At 51.9% G+C, this 14,953-nt stretch overlaps 1 protein-coding gene across 3 annotated transcripts in view; it reads right to left on the bottom strand.

The window, feature by feature from the left end:
* PREX1 (phosphatidylinositol-3,4,5-trisphosphate dependent Rac exchange factor 1) overlaps positions 1-14,953 on the bottom strand; it is a 184,316-nt gene that overhangs the window by 88,522 nt on the left and 80,841 nt on the right. For 2 of the 3 annotated variants that reach the window (XM_049650647.1, XM_049650649.1), the window contains exons 3-4: positions 10,320-10,442; positions 3,459-3,563 (exon numbers count right to left, since the gene is read on the bottom strand). In XM_049650647.1, the coding sequence (XP_049506604.1) occupies positions 3,459-3,563; positions 10,320-10,442 (228 nt within the window). The remainder of the gene's footprint in view (positions 1-3,458; positions 3,564-10,319; positions 10,443-14,953) is intronic. The other variant, XM_049650648.1, reaches the window with a different exon arrangement.

The raw sequence follows: 14,953 nt of genomic DNA, 5'->3' as shown, positions 1-14,953 counted from the left end.
AGGACCTGGCGGGAGAAGGGCCGGCCTCTTTGTCCGGGATCAAGGGGTTTTCACAGAACTGTCAAAGCTGCCAACCGCACTTCTCCCCCAAACACTCCAAATTCCTGTTTCGCTTTATTTTCATTTAAGAGAAAAAAAGAGAAGCAAACACACACTGAGTTGCCATTCACTATTCCAGCAAGATCACACTCCAGGCACAATGGGAAGAACTTCGGCAAATTATCTCTCTAAATTCTCCTCCTTCACAGAACCGATTCGGGTGAGTGCATTTACTACATGTACGCTGCGATAAAAAAGCTTTTTACAAACCTCAGATCCCTCCCATTATCCAAATGCTCCTTCATTATCTAGCCCTTTCCCTCCTTCTGATCTCACTTCCTCCCATACTCTCCATTCCAGCTACCCTGGCTTCTAGCTCTATCTCAAACAGGCTCCTACCTCAGGGCCTTGGGACTTACAATTCCTCTACCTGGAATGCTTTCCTCCCAGATACTCCTTGCCGCTCTCTCTTTCTAACTCCCTCAAAACATCCTGTCATCCTTAATGGGGGACTATTTCTTCCGGGGGATTTCATACCACATGACATATCACGTAAGTTTCTCCTACTAGAATATAGCTGTTCCACGAGAGGGAGGACTTTTCTTGCCTTGGTCACTGCTATTCCCCAGCACTTAGCATGAATGAGTAAGCGAACACATTACCCCCATTTTACCGACAAGAAAACTGAGTCACAGAATGATGCAGTCGCCATTCTATCTCTCAGCTAGCACACAGCACGTCATGAGCGGAAAGCCAGAGCCTGTCTATTCGCGACGTTAACACTCCATCAGAGACTCAAGACAGCTCTCCTGCAGGTGGCCAAAAGCTGGGAGACACCAGCAAAAAGGGGGAAAGATGACGAGCTTGCTGGCACTCCATGTGTCCTCCCCCTGCCCGATCGGGCCCAGCCCAGCTGTCGCTAGGAAAACGGCAGCCTGGTGCACCAGGAAGACTGCAGGAGACAGAGAGGAAGGAAGGAAAGAAAGAGCGAGGCCCTTCCCTTCCCACACCCTTGCAAACACCATCCTGGCGTCTTCCTGCTTCTCAAGACACGGCTGAGCCCAAGAGGACACCCCCAGAAAGAGGGACCCTCAGCCAGGCCTAGATAGAGCCCGGGCAGCGGGGACTGTGGGACTAAGGTCAGCAGGTGGGTCACCGAAACAGGGTCGCGTGTGTGTGGTCTTGTGCTGTGCGACTTCAGCTTTGCTTTTGGCCCAGACTCTTGAATGAATATAAGTACAAAACTGGAAACGTAAAGATACAGATGGCAGTAACAAACGGCATCGGTCCCGAATGCTAAGGCACTTGAGACAAAAGGAAATCCATTGACCCATCTGCCTTTCCTCAGACGCTCACTGCAACTGGACCACAAGCATCAGGAGCTCACTAGCGAAGGAAACATACATTTGGAATCAAAATTCTGGAAACACTCTGCCAGAGACTGTGCATCAGGGAGAAGTACAGGTAAGAATTTTATCACGCAGGTTGGCTCTCTGAGCGTGTGGTTAACACTCCTTACGCTGGGGCCCGAAGCCACTCTACTCTTGTGTGCTCTATTCTCTACGTGCCCTTGGGAAATAAAACAGTACTTGGGGGCGGGAGTGTTGGTCTTTGACTGAACGAGCAGGGGATTTAGAAGTGAAGGATCGAGGGGCGCCTAGGTGGCTCAGTTGGTTAAGTGTCTGACTTTAGCTCAGGTCATGAACTCACAGTCTGTTGAGTTCGAGCCCCGCATCGGGCTCTGGGCTGACAGCTCAGAGCCTGGAGCCTGCTTCGGATTCTGTGTCTCCCTTTCTCTCTGCCCCTTCCCTGATTGTGTGCACTCTCTCTCTTGCTCTCAAAAATAAATAAACATCTTAAAAAATTAAAAAAAAAACAAAAGAAAGATCAGGATTTGAACCCACGAGAACATCAATCACTTTTCACGTAGTCTTAGGAAGTCGCTGAAGATTTGAGATTCATCACAATCACCTGTGGCAAAGGCTATGCGGTGTCCCCCAAGGTATTCTTCCACGGCAACATTATTGCCATCTGGGCACACAGCTACATGCCCCAGCCTTCCCCGCAGCTGGGTGTAGCCGTGTGACTAGGTCCCGGATGTGAGTAGAAGAGATGTGTGCAACTATGCCTTTAAGAGGAGGAGGGCAGGCCCTCCTTCCCGCCCTTCTGCATCCCACTACCTGGAACGTGGAAGCGGTGAGAAGTCGACTTACACCCTGCTGATGAGGGTGCACACACTAGGGCACTGGCTCCTGACACAAGGGCCCCTATACCAGCCCCAGACTGTCTATATCCGCACTGTTAACAGGAAAGAGAAACATTTATCTCGTTGAAACCACTGTGATTTGGCATGTCTGCAGAGCAGACAAATGTATATCTTAGTTCATACACAACAGATAGTGGCTGGTAAAGCCCCAAGGAAGTCACAAATGAGAACCTTCATCCACCAGCCAAGCTCTCTGCAACTACAGAGCCTGTAGAGCGAAGGCCGTCACGGATGTCTGGGGTGTGGCCCGACCCATATCTAGTCCCAGCTTACTTCCACAAGCGCGAGCCAACGCCCTCTCGGGCTCCACCCCACCCTTAGGGCCGGCGGTTTGGGTAGAGTTGACTCTGCCCTCCAGCTCCAGAAGTAGCCAATCAGCAACAACCAACCCCTCCATCCGGAACAACTGGTTCAGGGATAGGGTCTTGAGCCAAGCTGAGCCAATGAGCATCAGACCCAGGATTCTTGCTGTTACTACTGATGAGCCAAGGGGAGCTCTCTTATCCTAAAGCTGCTCAGTTATCAGAGGTATGAGCACAAAGCTGCTGGAGGCCACGTTGGCAACCCCAAGGAGACAGCCTCCCTAAGAATGGAACCAAGGCGCGGCAACGCAGAACCAAGAAACATGTCCCTGATGACATATTTACACACCTAGATTGTTCAGTGCCTGAAGCCCTCCGGGGTCTTAAACTTCCCAGAAAAGCGAACCCATGCATTTTTTTTTTTTTTTTTTTTGGCTTAAGCCAATTTTAACTGGGCTTTCTTTCACTCATAACTAAATAATCCCAATAATACAATTATTACTCTTTTCAGGATCACGACTTTAGACCAGAAATTGGCAAACTTGGCCCGAGGGCCGGATCCACCCCTCCGCCTGTTTAGTAAATAAACTTTCCTGGAACACAGCCACGCTCACGCCTTTATATATTATTTATGGCGGCTTCCATGCTACCAGGGCAGAACTGAGTCACTGTGACAGAGAGCGCATGATGCAGAAAGGCAAACACGTGGCCCTTTCCAGAGAACGTTCGGCGATCCCAGCGTTACCCCAGCTGTCATGCCCAGCCGACCCGGGCAGCACGGGTCAGCGCGAAGCTCTCTCGCGCCCAGGGATTCGCAAGGCCGAAGCCGAGTGGAAGACAAGTAAACTCACCAAGAGGAAGGCGCGGACAGTGGGGATCTTGTTGAGCTCCACAAGCAGCCGCAGGGCCTTCTCGTGGTTGCTGCAATATTCCTCGTACACGCAGAACTTGTCCTTCTGCAAGACAAGGACAGAGCCTGTGGGAGACAGCCCGAGGCAGGAGAGCAGGTGCTCTGAGATGTGCTGACAGCTGGGCCAGCCTGGGAGGAAGGACTAGCCCAGAGCCTGAGCGACCACACAGCAGGAGGGGTTTCAGGTAAGGTGGCTCCCACTCGCTGCCGGCCTCGCAGCCTCCACTCCTGTCCCCATTCTTCACCCAGCGGCCTGAGTAACCTTTCAGGAAGCAGCACAGCCCAGGGTCAAGTGCACGGACTCAAGCCAGCAGCCTGGGATTGAATCCCGGCTCTGCATTTACAAGCGTGAACCTGGGCAAGGTACCTGACCGCTCCGCGTCTCAGTTTCCTCATCAGTGGAGTTATTAATAGGCCTTAACTCATGGGGTTGTTATAAGAATTAAATGAGTTAAAACATAAGGTTTCAGCATATAGTAGGAGCTCAAGAAGTGTCCACCCTTAGTATTAAAGCACAAGTCAGACTGTGTCACACCCCTGCTTAAAACCCCCCAGTGGTGGGGCACCTGGGTGGCTCAGCCAGTTGAGCATCCGACTTCGGCTCAGGTCATGATCTCACAGTTGATGAGTTCGAGGCCCGAGTCGGGCTCTGTGCTGACAGCTCAGAGCCCGGAGCCTGTTTCAGATTCTGTGTCTCCCTCTCTCTCTGCCCCTCCCCAGCTCATGCTCTGTCTCTCTGTCTCAAACATTTAAAACAAAAATTAAAAAAAAACAAAACAAAAACCCAGTGGTATTCTATTACGCTACAAATGAAATCCAACACTTGATTATGAATTTCAAGGGCCAGATACATGACCCTGTCTTTCTCTGACGTCATCTCACTGGCCTTCTATCTACTCCTTGACTTTGCCAGCCTATTCCTACCTCAGGGCCTTTGCACTTGCCATTTCCTCTACCCAGAACACTATGCCCCCAGGCCTGACTACTCTCCAACTCAAATTCCACCTCCTCAAATGCCACCTGGATTACCCTAAAGCAGCCATCCAGGTATAATCTGGAATTATTCAGATTATTTGTTTACCTGTCTTTTCTGCAGGGTAGTCCACTCCCTGAAGGCAGTGGACCACATCCATCTTGCTCACTGAGGTATTCCCAGACCCTGGCACAATGCCTGGCATACAGTAGGCCCCTCGATGAACACTTGCTAAATAACTGAACTTAAACATCTACCACGTGCAATGCCCTGTATATACAAACGTAAAGAATCTAGATAAAGCTCAGGAATGTGGGGGAGAAAATAGATCCCTGGTCTCTGCCACATAGCAGCGACAGCCTTGAGGCAAGGGGATACCTCTGTTGACCACCAAACGCCCCCTAAGCCCCAAGTAGGACTCTTTCCAATCTAGAGGTCATCTGTGGGTCACCAGGTCTGTAACCATCCATCAGGGCTTCTGGGACCAACAGGAAGCTTTGCACTGAACATTCTTGGTTCCAAAAGGCTCACACAATACTGCTTCCCAGCCCGCCAAACCCTAAACAAGGATGTCCTGGGTAAAGCCACTGGACAGGAAGGGCTGAAGGGCCTTGACCTTGCACTGGGGGTTGGGCAGGAGACCCCAAGAAGCTAAGGAAGGAAGAGGTGGGTCTACAAAGCAAGTAACTCATCTTGTTTCTAAACAAACCCCCCAGTCATCCTGCCGACGGGCGGCTACAGGAAGCAGAAAACCAGAGAGGAGAGAGGATGGGTTTCAGAATCAGTAAGCCGCCCCCACCCGCCCGGGCTCGCCTCTGGGGGCTCCGTGCGCACCCTCTGAGCAGACGCCCTGAACAGCAAAGGGCCCACAGCCGGAGCCACTGGCCGACACGGAGCGCTACTCTCTTGGAAAGAGGGTGAACCCATTCGGTCCTCGCAGGAACCTGCCAGGCGGTTACTGGATCCGCCCCACTCACACGTGGGAAAGCCAAGGCCAAGTCCCGAGCCCGGGGTCTCACAGCCTCTCTCAACTCCCCCTTGCTGCCATGAAGCTCCAGGGCCTGACCGAAGATGGGGATGGGAGCGGGAGGCAACAGGGGGACAAAACCCAAGCCACAACACCACAAACAAAGCTCAGACGGGACTGCAGAGAATGATGAAAAAGTTACTCGAGAACCAGACCACCTGGGTAGGAAACCCAGCCCCGGGCTCCCTAAGTAGCGGGTGTGACCCTGGACAAGCTGCTTCACCTCTTTACACCTTGGTTTCCTCACCCGCCAAACAGACATGATAACAGCCCCTCACTGCTTGCGCTGCTGGTGGGGTAAATAACTTAATATTTAATATAACTGGGACACGATGAACTCTATATAATATTTCAAAATTCCTCGAAAAGTATTAGCTACAAACACAATGGACAAACATGAATATTAGAGAAAAACACCAAAACAGACAACGTTAGGATCATCCGGGAGAAACAGCCCTGACGCCTACCTCCAAGGAGCGGCCACAAATGACCTGAAATGTTACAAGACACAAGCCACATGTTCCAAACACTACCACCAACGTCTGCATGCACACGGAAACACACAGAGTCCCCGACCATCTCCCTCACCCAGTGTCTGCAGAAGCGCAAGGGCAGGGAAGGGGAAAAGGGGACCCCAGCATCCCCGCCCCCGCCCCCCGCACACACACTGCCCGAGCGGACGCTTTCCATTTCCACTGGTCTCCAGTGAGCCCATGGGACCATCAAGGCCCGTGGAGACTGGTCAGGAGGTCTGCACCACAGGGGTTCACCCAAACAAGGACAAAAGATGTGAGGGAGGCCTCTAGACACAGGTGGAGCCAGGCCTCAGCTGCGGACCACGGGGAGGCGGGCTGCAGAGAAGAGAGAAAGGGCCTTTCTGGTTGAAGGTGACAGGAAGTGGCCCGCCTGAGGCCTGCTCCTGCAGAGAAGGCCTGCAGGGCTCTATTATGGGGGGGCTGGGCTCTGAATGCAAGCACATGAAGGACAGCAGGAGGTCCCAACCATATGTAAGGAGCTCTAGCGACTGGGGGGGCCCCTACTAGTGTTGTTCAGAGATAAGACACCAGAGCCCCTGAGACCATAGCGGCATCAACCTCAACCTCATACATGCAATCGCAAGTTCTCCAGCCAAGTTCACGGTCTGGCTTCCCAGGTTGCCAGCTCTGCGGCCTTGGACAAGGCATGTCATGTTTCAGAGCCTCTGCGTTCTTGTCCGTAAATTGTAGACAATAACGGCTTCCCCACCAAGAGGCGGTTTGGCAAGATTATCAGGTGAACACATTGTAAGTGCTTAGAATGGTCCAGAGCAAGGACTCACTAAGTCTTGGCTGGTATTAGTGTTGCTGTCATTGAGGCTGCTCTCACTACCATCGTCAGGACCTCGGGTGAACAGGTCTGTGAACAGGGTGGGGCACTGGGTGGGTAGGCTCTGATGGTGAAAAGAAGAGACTCGAAGTGGGGAGGAAGGGAGCTGAGTGGGTTCACAGGTTTAGAAAAGGCCGGCAGGGAAAGGCACCAGGCAGAATCCGGGAAAGGCAGTAGGCCTTGACCTCAGGTACGTCTCCCTTCTCGGCTGTGCAGTGTTCATCTCCCCCCATCCACCCCTGCCCTGTGAGCCCCGTGGGGGCGGGGCTTGCATCAGCTGGGGTCACTGCTGTAGTGCCAGTGGGGACTGGAGTCGCCAGCAGGGAGCAGGCATCGTGAGGACTTGATGAATGGAGGCAAGGAAGCAGGAGGAATTAAGAGGAGCCCAACAGACCTCAAACCAGCTCCCGCTCCTTCTAGATGACCCTGGTCCACTGCAGCCGCGGCCTCGGCTCTTTGCTGGGACGTGCCTGGTTTTACCCACCCGCCACCCATTCCCCCTTGTTCGTTCTGGTCATGGCCCCCAACTTTTCCCCTGGGAACCACCTCCTCCACTGAGCCCACTGACCCCACCCCACTCCCAGGCACCGCAAGTGAGCGCACGACCCAGGCCAAATCAATCAAAGAGTCCCCTGTCCTGGCAACGGTGGCCATGTGTCCCAAGCTGGGCCAAGGACAGCCCTCAATGACTCATGCTGGAATTACTGTGGAGAGAGGCTCTCTTTGAACTATCACTGCCGAGCTGGCAGACTGTCAGCCTGAAGCTGCTAAAGGCCACGTCTGCCACCCTGTGAGGCATTCGGCCCCCCACCCCTCGAGAATGAAGCCAACACAGAGGAAATCAGAGCCTAAAGAGAAAGACCGAGTCCTGGAAACACCATATGGGGCCCTGGATCCAGCTATGCCTAAATCCCGCTCACTGGAATATTTCGTTTGTATGAGCCATAAAGTCTTTTTTGTTGGCTTAAGCCTACTTGAATTGGTGTTTTCATCACTCGCAATGAAGACAGTCCTAATAAATGCATGCTCTGAAAGGCGGGAGAAAATGAAAAACTGGACCCAAGCCTGGTGAGGTGACAGGGTCTCCCTGTCCACCTCCATCTGTACCCTGAAAAGACTGGGCCAGAAAGCAGAGGCAGATCTGTTTATTCTCACGCGCTAACCCCAATCAAAGAGTGGCACTGGCTGGAACTGGTGAGAAGGAGTCTCAAGCCCCACCCCCACCCCAGGGAGCCCGAGGCAGAATGCTGTGATTGATTAGCGATGTCTGCCGTGGCTGCAGTGAGGGGAGGCACCCCCGAGCCCCTCTTCCAGCCCCTCTTCCGCTCTGTCATCCTCTCCTTCAGCTTGTGAAAACGGCAGGGGACCAGGACTTGAGGCCTGGAGAAGTTAAATTTAGCAAATGGAGACACCCCCTCCTCAAAACCATGCCCGGCTCCATCACTCCCCTGTCCCTGCCTGGAGCCTAATCCCAGCTGTGTCTCGGGGCCCCAGACCCTGCAGATATGGAAATGCTGCTTTTGACGGCTCAGAGCCCAAGTGTTCAATTTCCTCCCAGGGGCCCCACATGGGGCTTTGATTGTTGTGCCAAGAAGAAAGGGACAAGCAGTTGTGCACACACAGATGTGGTGGGCGGGGAGCCTGTGGCTGCGGGGTTGGGACGTGAAGGAGGAGAAGTGGACAGATGCCAGCTGGGACAGCTGGGGGAGAGGGTCGAGCCCCCGGGGAGGCTTCACAGATCGTCAGAGGTGACGGCTGCCGCCCGCAACGGCCCGGGAGCCTCGCTGCCTCCACGGACACCATCTGCTCCAGACCACTCGCTTTACACCCAAAAAGACCGAGGCTCAGGCGGAGGCTGGCCACGTGGACGCCTCCCCCATCGCAGAGGGAAGCGTGAGATCCCGGCCTGACTTTTGCCAGGGTTTCCCCAACGTATCATCCGCTTATCCGCACAGCTACAGGGAGGGGGTGAGAGCCACTCACACCGCACGACCCTGCTAAAAACGTGCAATTCTTAGGGGGAGATCTCTATGGGATCTGCCCCCACGGCATCCCTGCACCCCCTCCATCACTGACTCTGCACCGGCCACACCAGCCTGCCTGCCTTCCCCTCCGTGGACACCTGGTCCAGGGCCTCTGCCCTCGCGAGGGTCTCCCTCTGGAACGTCCCCCCCCCCCCCCCCCCCCCCCCCTCCCGCCAAGATCATCCCACTTTACCATGCTCCAGAGGCCTGCCCTGAGGCAGTCGGGGTTGCCAGATAAGACACGAGACACCCAGACGAGAAACACGGGACACCCAGATGAGTCTGAATTTCAGAGGAACAACAAATCATTTCTTACTGGAAGTGTGTCCCAAACAGTGCATGAGACATACTCACACTAAAGAATTATCTTTCATTTGCCAATTTGCTCAGATGTCATGGGTGTTTTTGTTTGCTCCGTCTAGCAATCCTGTCCCTGACTTCCCAATTTCAAGCAACTTCGAGCACTGTCACTCCTCGCACATCTGTATTTTATATCCTTCGTAACCCGGGTCACCATCTGCACTGGTGCCCTCTGTTTCTGCAGCCTACGAGCCTCACGGTGGCGACAATAAATCTGTCTTATTTAGGGCGGCATTCCTCAGGGCCAAGTACAGCGCCTGGCACACAGTAGGTGTTTAGGATGTGTTTCAGGAAACTTAGCGTGTAAGGTGATGAAAAACATAAGCCCTGGGGCCAAATTACAATGGCTCGAGTCCCGGCTCCCGCATTCCCTGGCCGTGTGAGCTGGAATCATGATCTACCCTCTCTGGGCCTCCGTTCCCCTGTTTGTAAAGTGAGTACAATAACGATGCACGCCGTCGAAGGCTGTTGTGAAGTTTTAATCAATTAAAATACGTGAAGCACTTAGAACAGCACCCGGCACAAAGAGAACATCTGTGCTAGTTTGCCATCAACTCAGTAGGTGGTGGTCAGGTTTCAGGGTGCCCACCCCCTCCTCCCGCCAACCATTCTCTCACTATTCCAAGCAACTCGGGAATCCCGCAGGAAGAGACAGACTATTGTGAAAAGCCATCGGCCTCTCCGACCAGCAGCTGAGTGGGAACCCAAGACACCCTCGTGGGTCGGGGGGTGGCCAAGCTGGGACTCGCACCCAGCTCTGTCTGGCCCAGGTCCACCCTCTTGGCACTGGCTACCCTGGTGGTCATTCTGCGGCAGAAGGGTCCTGCCAGGCCAGGAGGTCACAGGAACCCCAGGACATGGTCGTTCCACAAGGAGCCCAAATAGCACTAATCTGCAGGGACCGAACAGCTTCCCCCTGTTCCTGTGGGCAGAGGCTGGGCCTGCCTGCCACCTGCCTCTCCGTGTCCCAGACAGGCCTGCAGAGGAGGCTGGGGAAGAAGCCCACTCCCCCAAAGCTACAGGCTCCCACAGGGGCTGGGGCACCGTACTCACGAATTTTAAAAAAACGTTCCCAAGTTCATGCTGAGACTGAGGCTCGGGATGTAAACAATACTCCAAGGCAGCCAAGAAATCCTTGTGAACTTCCAAGATGTCTTCGATGTTCGAGAACAGGATCTGTGAGGAAAAGCGAGGCCCGAGGATAGAGTTAATCAAGGCACAGAGGGAGCACAAAATCAAGCATAAAAACATGTATAACCCCCAGTGTAGACGAGAATATGATGCAACAGGCACACTGATACACTGCAGCCAGTTTAGCCACTAATGAAAATAACTAGAACAAAATACTGCCAACATTTATTCATGCCTAATCCTGTGCTACGCACTTTACATGCATTTACGGCATCGAACTTTCTGTGTAACTCCATGAGGCAGAAACTACCGTCATCCCCCACTTATAGATGAAGAACGGGGACCCAAAATAAATTAATATTCTCAAGGTCACGCAGTCCACTAAGCAGCAGAAGGGAGGTTCACACTCAGCATGCAGGGAACTAGATATTAAGACATTCATCACAATTTTCATCATGGTCAACAACGAGCATGTTGGATCAGAAGACTTGATTTTTAAAACGATGAGGGTCCTTCCATGCACCCATCATGTGATGTGGCCAAAGAAAGTACAATAGGGAAGGATGTTCAAAATATGCATAGGAGTGCCTGTGTGGCTCAGTCAGTTAAGCGTCCGGCTTCGGCTCAGGTCATGATCTCACAGTCCGTGGGTTTGAGCCCCGCGTCGGGCTCTGTGCCGACAGCTCAGAGCCTGGAGCCTGCTTCGGATTCTGTGTCTCCCTCTCTCTCTGCCCCTCCCCCCCCACCGCTCTCTCTCAAAAATAAACATTAAAAAAAATCTTTTTTCAATATGCTGTCTAAACTTTCACAAACAATACATAAGGCTGCCTTTTCCCCTGAATGAATCTACAGAGTTTGAAATGCACATACAACCTGACCCAACAATTCTACATTTTAGGATTTAACTGGCAACCAGTTGTCTCTGACCAGGGACAATTTGGCCCCCCAGGGGACATTTGTGGGACAATGTCCCAATGTCTAGGGACATTTGTGGTCATCACAAACTGTGGGGAAGGGATGTTACCAGCATCTCATAGGTACAAGCTAGGGATGCTATTAAACACAATACACAGGAAAAGCCCATCACAGCAAAGAATTATCCGGCCCAAAGTGTTAATAACACCAAGGTGAAGAGCCTGGTGGAGAGCCAAGGACACACTGCAGCCTTGTCGGCAATGGCAAAAATCTGGGGAAAAGGCAAATGGCCAAAGGGGGGACTCATCAGATAGCTGGATCAACTGGCCTGATTATAATTAAGTAAATTCTACATAGTGAAATACTATGCAGTCTGTAAGAAGAATCTGCAGATCTGTATATACAGACATGCAATCCTGGAATGACCCTTAATATATATTGTTAAGTTGGGGGGGTGGGGGAGGGGGGAATCATAGTGGCAAACAAGACTCCAGCATGGGCCCGTCTGTGTTTCAAAAGAAAAAAAAAAAAGCCATTCCTCTCCAGAGGAACGAAAGCAGAGCCTATCTGAGTGAAGAGTCAGGCTGGTCACTGCAGGGACCTCTGGGAAGGAGAACTAAGAATTAAGAAGACTTTCATCTACTTAAGGTCCTTTTGAACTGCATAAATCCTCTTTCCCTTTAAAAAAAAAAAAAAAAAAAAAAGAGGTGAGGGGGCCCGGGTGGCTCAGTCGGTTGAGCGTCCAACTTCAGCTCAGGTCATAATCTTGCAGTTTATGAGTTTGAGCCCCGCGTCAGGCTCTGTGCTGACAGCTCGGAGCCTGGAGCCAGCTTTGGATTCTCTGTCTCCCCTCTCTCTGCCCCTCCCCTGCTCATGTCTCTTTCTCCCTCTCTCTCTCTCTCTGTGTGAAAAATAAATAAACATTAAAAAAAAATTTTTTTGAAAAGAGGTCCATTTTTTTTTAATTTAATTTTGAAGACGGTCCTCAGATGTTTCAAAAACTAAAGCACAGTAAAATGAATCCAGCGAGAAGTCCCTCTTCCCACCCATCCTACTGGGGCCCACAGCAGGGGTAACCAGTTTTACGACTGGTTTGTGGTTCCCTCTGGGGTTTTTACTCATTCATTCAGCAAATACTGACTGACTGAGCACCTACTGTGTGCCAGGCACTGTTAGAGGCCCTCGGGGATACGGCAGGGAACAGACATGTGCCTGCCTTCATGGAGGTGACATTCTAATGGAAGGGGACAGGCCACAAACAAAGAACCAAAACAAGTGTTTGTTTTTTAATGTTTTTTTTTTTTTTAGAGAGAGAGACAGCATGAGCGGAGGAAGGGCAAAGAGAGTGGAGGCAAAGGATCTGAAGGGGGCTCTGTGGTGACAGCAGAAAGCCCAACGAGGGGCTCAAACTCACGAACCGTGAGATCATGACCTGAGCAGAAGTCGGATGCTTAACCGTCCAGGGGGTACCTGGGTGGCTCAGTTGGTTAAGCGTCCAACTCCTTTTTTTTTTTTCCTAATGTTTATTTATTTTTGAGAGAGAGAGAGACAGAGCGTGAACAGGGGAGGGTCACAGAGAGAGGGAGACACAGAACCTGAAACAGGCTCCAGGCTCTGAGCTGTCAGCACGGAGCCCGACGCAGGGCTCGAACTCACGGACCGCGAGATTGTAACCTGAGCCGAAGTGGCCGTCCAACTGAGCCACCCAGGCGCCCCAAGCGTCCAACTCTTGATCTCAGCTCAGGTCTTGATCTCAAGGTCTTGAGTTCAAGCTCTACGTTGGGCTCCATGCTGGGCGTGAAGCCTATTTAAAAAACAAAACAAAAACAAAAAAACAGAGTTTTCTAGGGGGTAAGAAGCACTAAGGACAAAAGGAAAACAGGAAGAGAGTCCCCGGGTGGGACAGAGGGCCATGGACAGCCCTGCTGAGAAGGGGACAGGTGAGTCCAGACCTCCAGGAATGAAGACCAAGCCCATGGGCCTTTGGAATGTACCAGAAAGTCTACAGAGGGACATGGCCTGAAGGTGGGCAGGGAAGGCTGGGCTGCAGACCACTCCTCAGTCTCTGCCCTTCCTCCTCCGCCAGCCCTGGAGGACACACTCACCCTGGAGGTGGCTGGAAGAATCACCCGCACTATTTGCTTGGTTTTCTCCCTCCATCTTGCCCAGTGCACACGGTCGGATCCGCTTACGTTGAGGACAGATATGTAGATACAGATCACACTATGTACTACACTCACCTCAAGGGATGGCTGTAAATTTCAAAATGAACATCAGTCTCCCAAGCGTGTACCCAAAGAAATGACAGCCCGTGTGGTCATAAAAGCCCGAAACTGGAAATAAGTCAAATATCCATCCACAGGGGAACGGATGGTAAATTATGGGACACTCGCACTATGGATTACCACCCAGCAATGAAAAAGACCGGATCGTAGCTACGCATGACAACATGGGCAAACCTCACACACGTAACAGTGAGAAAAGATACCAGACGTGAAAAAGCTCACTTTTGCATAAAAGTGCAAAACTAGTCAATAACTGGGGCACCTGGTGGCTCAGTCCGTTGAGCATCCGACTTCGGCTCAGGTCATGATCTCACAGTTAGTAAGTTCGAGCCCCATGTCGGGCTCAGTGCTGTCAGGGATTCTCGCTCCCTATCTCTCTCCGCCCCTCCCCCGCTCACGCTCTCCTCTCTCTCTCAAAAATAAATAAAACATTTAAAAAAAAAAACCAATTGAGGGGCGCCCAGGTGGCTCAGTGGGTTAAGCGTCTGACTTCGGCTCAGGTCATGATCTCACGGTTTGTGAGTTTGGGCCCCGCGTCGGGCTCTGTGCTGGCAGCTCGGAGCCTGGAGCCTGTTCAGATTCTGTGTCTCCCTCTCTCTCTGCCCCTCCCCCGCTCATGCTCTGTCTCTCTCTGTCTCTCAAAACTGAATAAATGTGAAAAAAAAATTTTTTTTAATAAAAAAAAATTTTAAAAAGACAAAACTAATCGACGGTTACCTTTGGGGAGTGGGCATTTACTGGCAGGGGGACACAGGAGCCTGCTGGGGCAGGAAATGCTCTGTCTTCATTTGGATCATGGCTACATAGACGTGGTCATACGTGAAAGTGCATCACGTCCGACACAGAGGATGCAGCCTTACTGCATGTGAGTTATATACCTCGCAAAAAAAGTAATCTTTTAAAGACTGAAATAAGTTACAATTTAAAAGTATCATAATTTTTGAATCGCAATAAAGAAACAGACCCTGATAAATACATGTGATAAACAAACAGCAGGTCCTCAGCAAATATTTGCTGAATGAAGGAGTGAATAAATGAACGAACGCACGCATGCATAAAATGCCGAAATCCCAGCACCATCGGGGACCGGCCATGCAGTGACCCTGAACATCTCTTTGCATCTAAAGCCTCAGCTTTTTACCCGAAACACTGAGCTCAGAATTATCAGCTGCAAGGCTGCTGTCCAGACTAGCCGGCACATGTGGGGAGAACATCCTGTCTGACCAAGTCCCTCACGTGCTACCCAGGTCGGCCGCCTCTGACACCCACCCCACGCTGTCTCCCCTCTCCCCCGGACCAGGACCCTGGAGCCCCAAGAACTAAAGGCAGCCTCCCAGAGGGTGAGGTCACGCTGGA

The sequence above is a fragment of the Panthera uncia genome (genome assembly GCF_023721935.1).
Source record: "Panthera uncia isolate 11264 chromosome A3 unlocalized genomic scaffold, Puncia_PCG_1.0 HiC_scaffold_11, whole genome shotgun sequence".
NCBI classification, from domain to species: Eukaryota; Metazoa; Chordata; class Mammalia; order Carnivora; family Felidae; genus Panthera; species Panthera uncia.
This window is presented reverse-complemented; position numbering and strand designations above follow the sequence as displayed.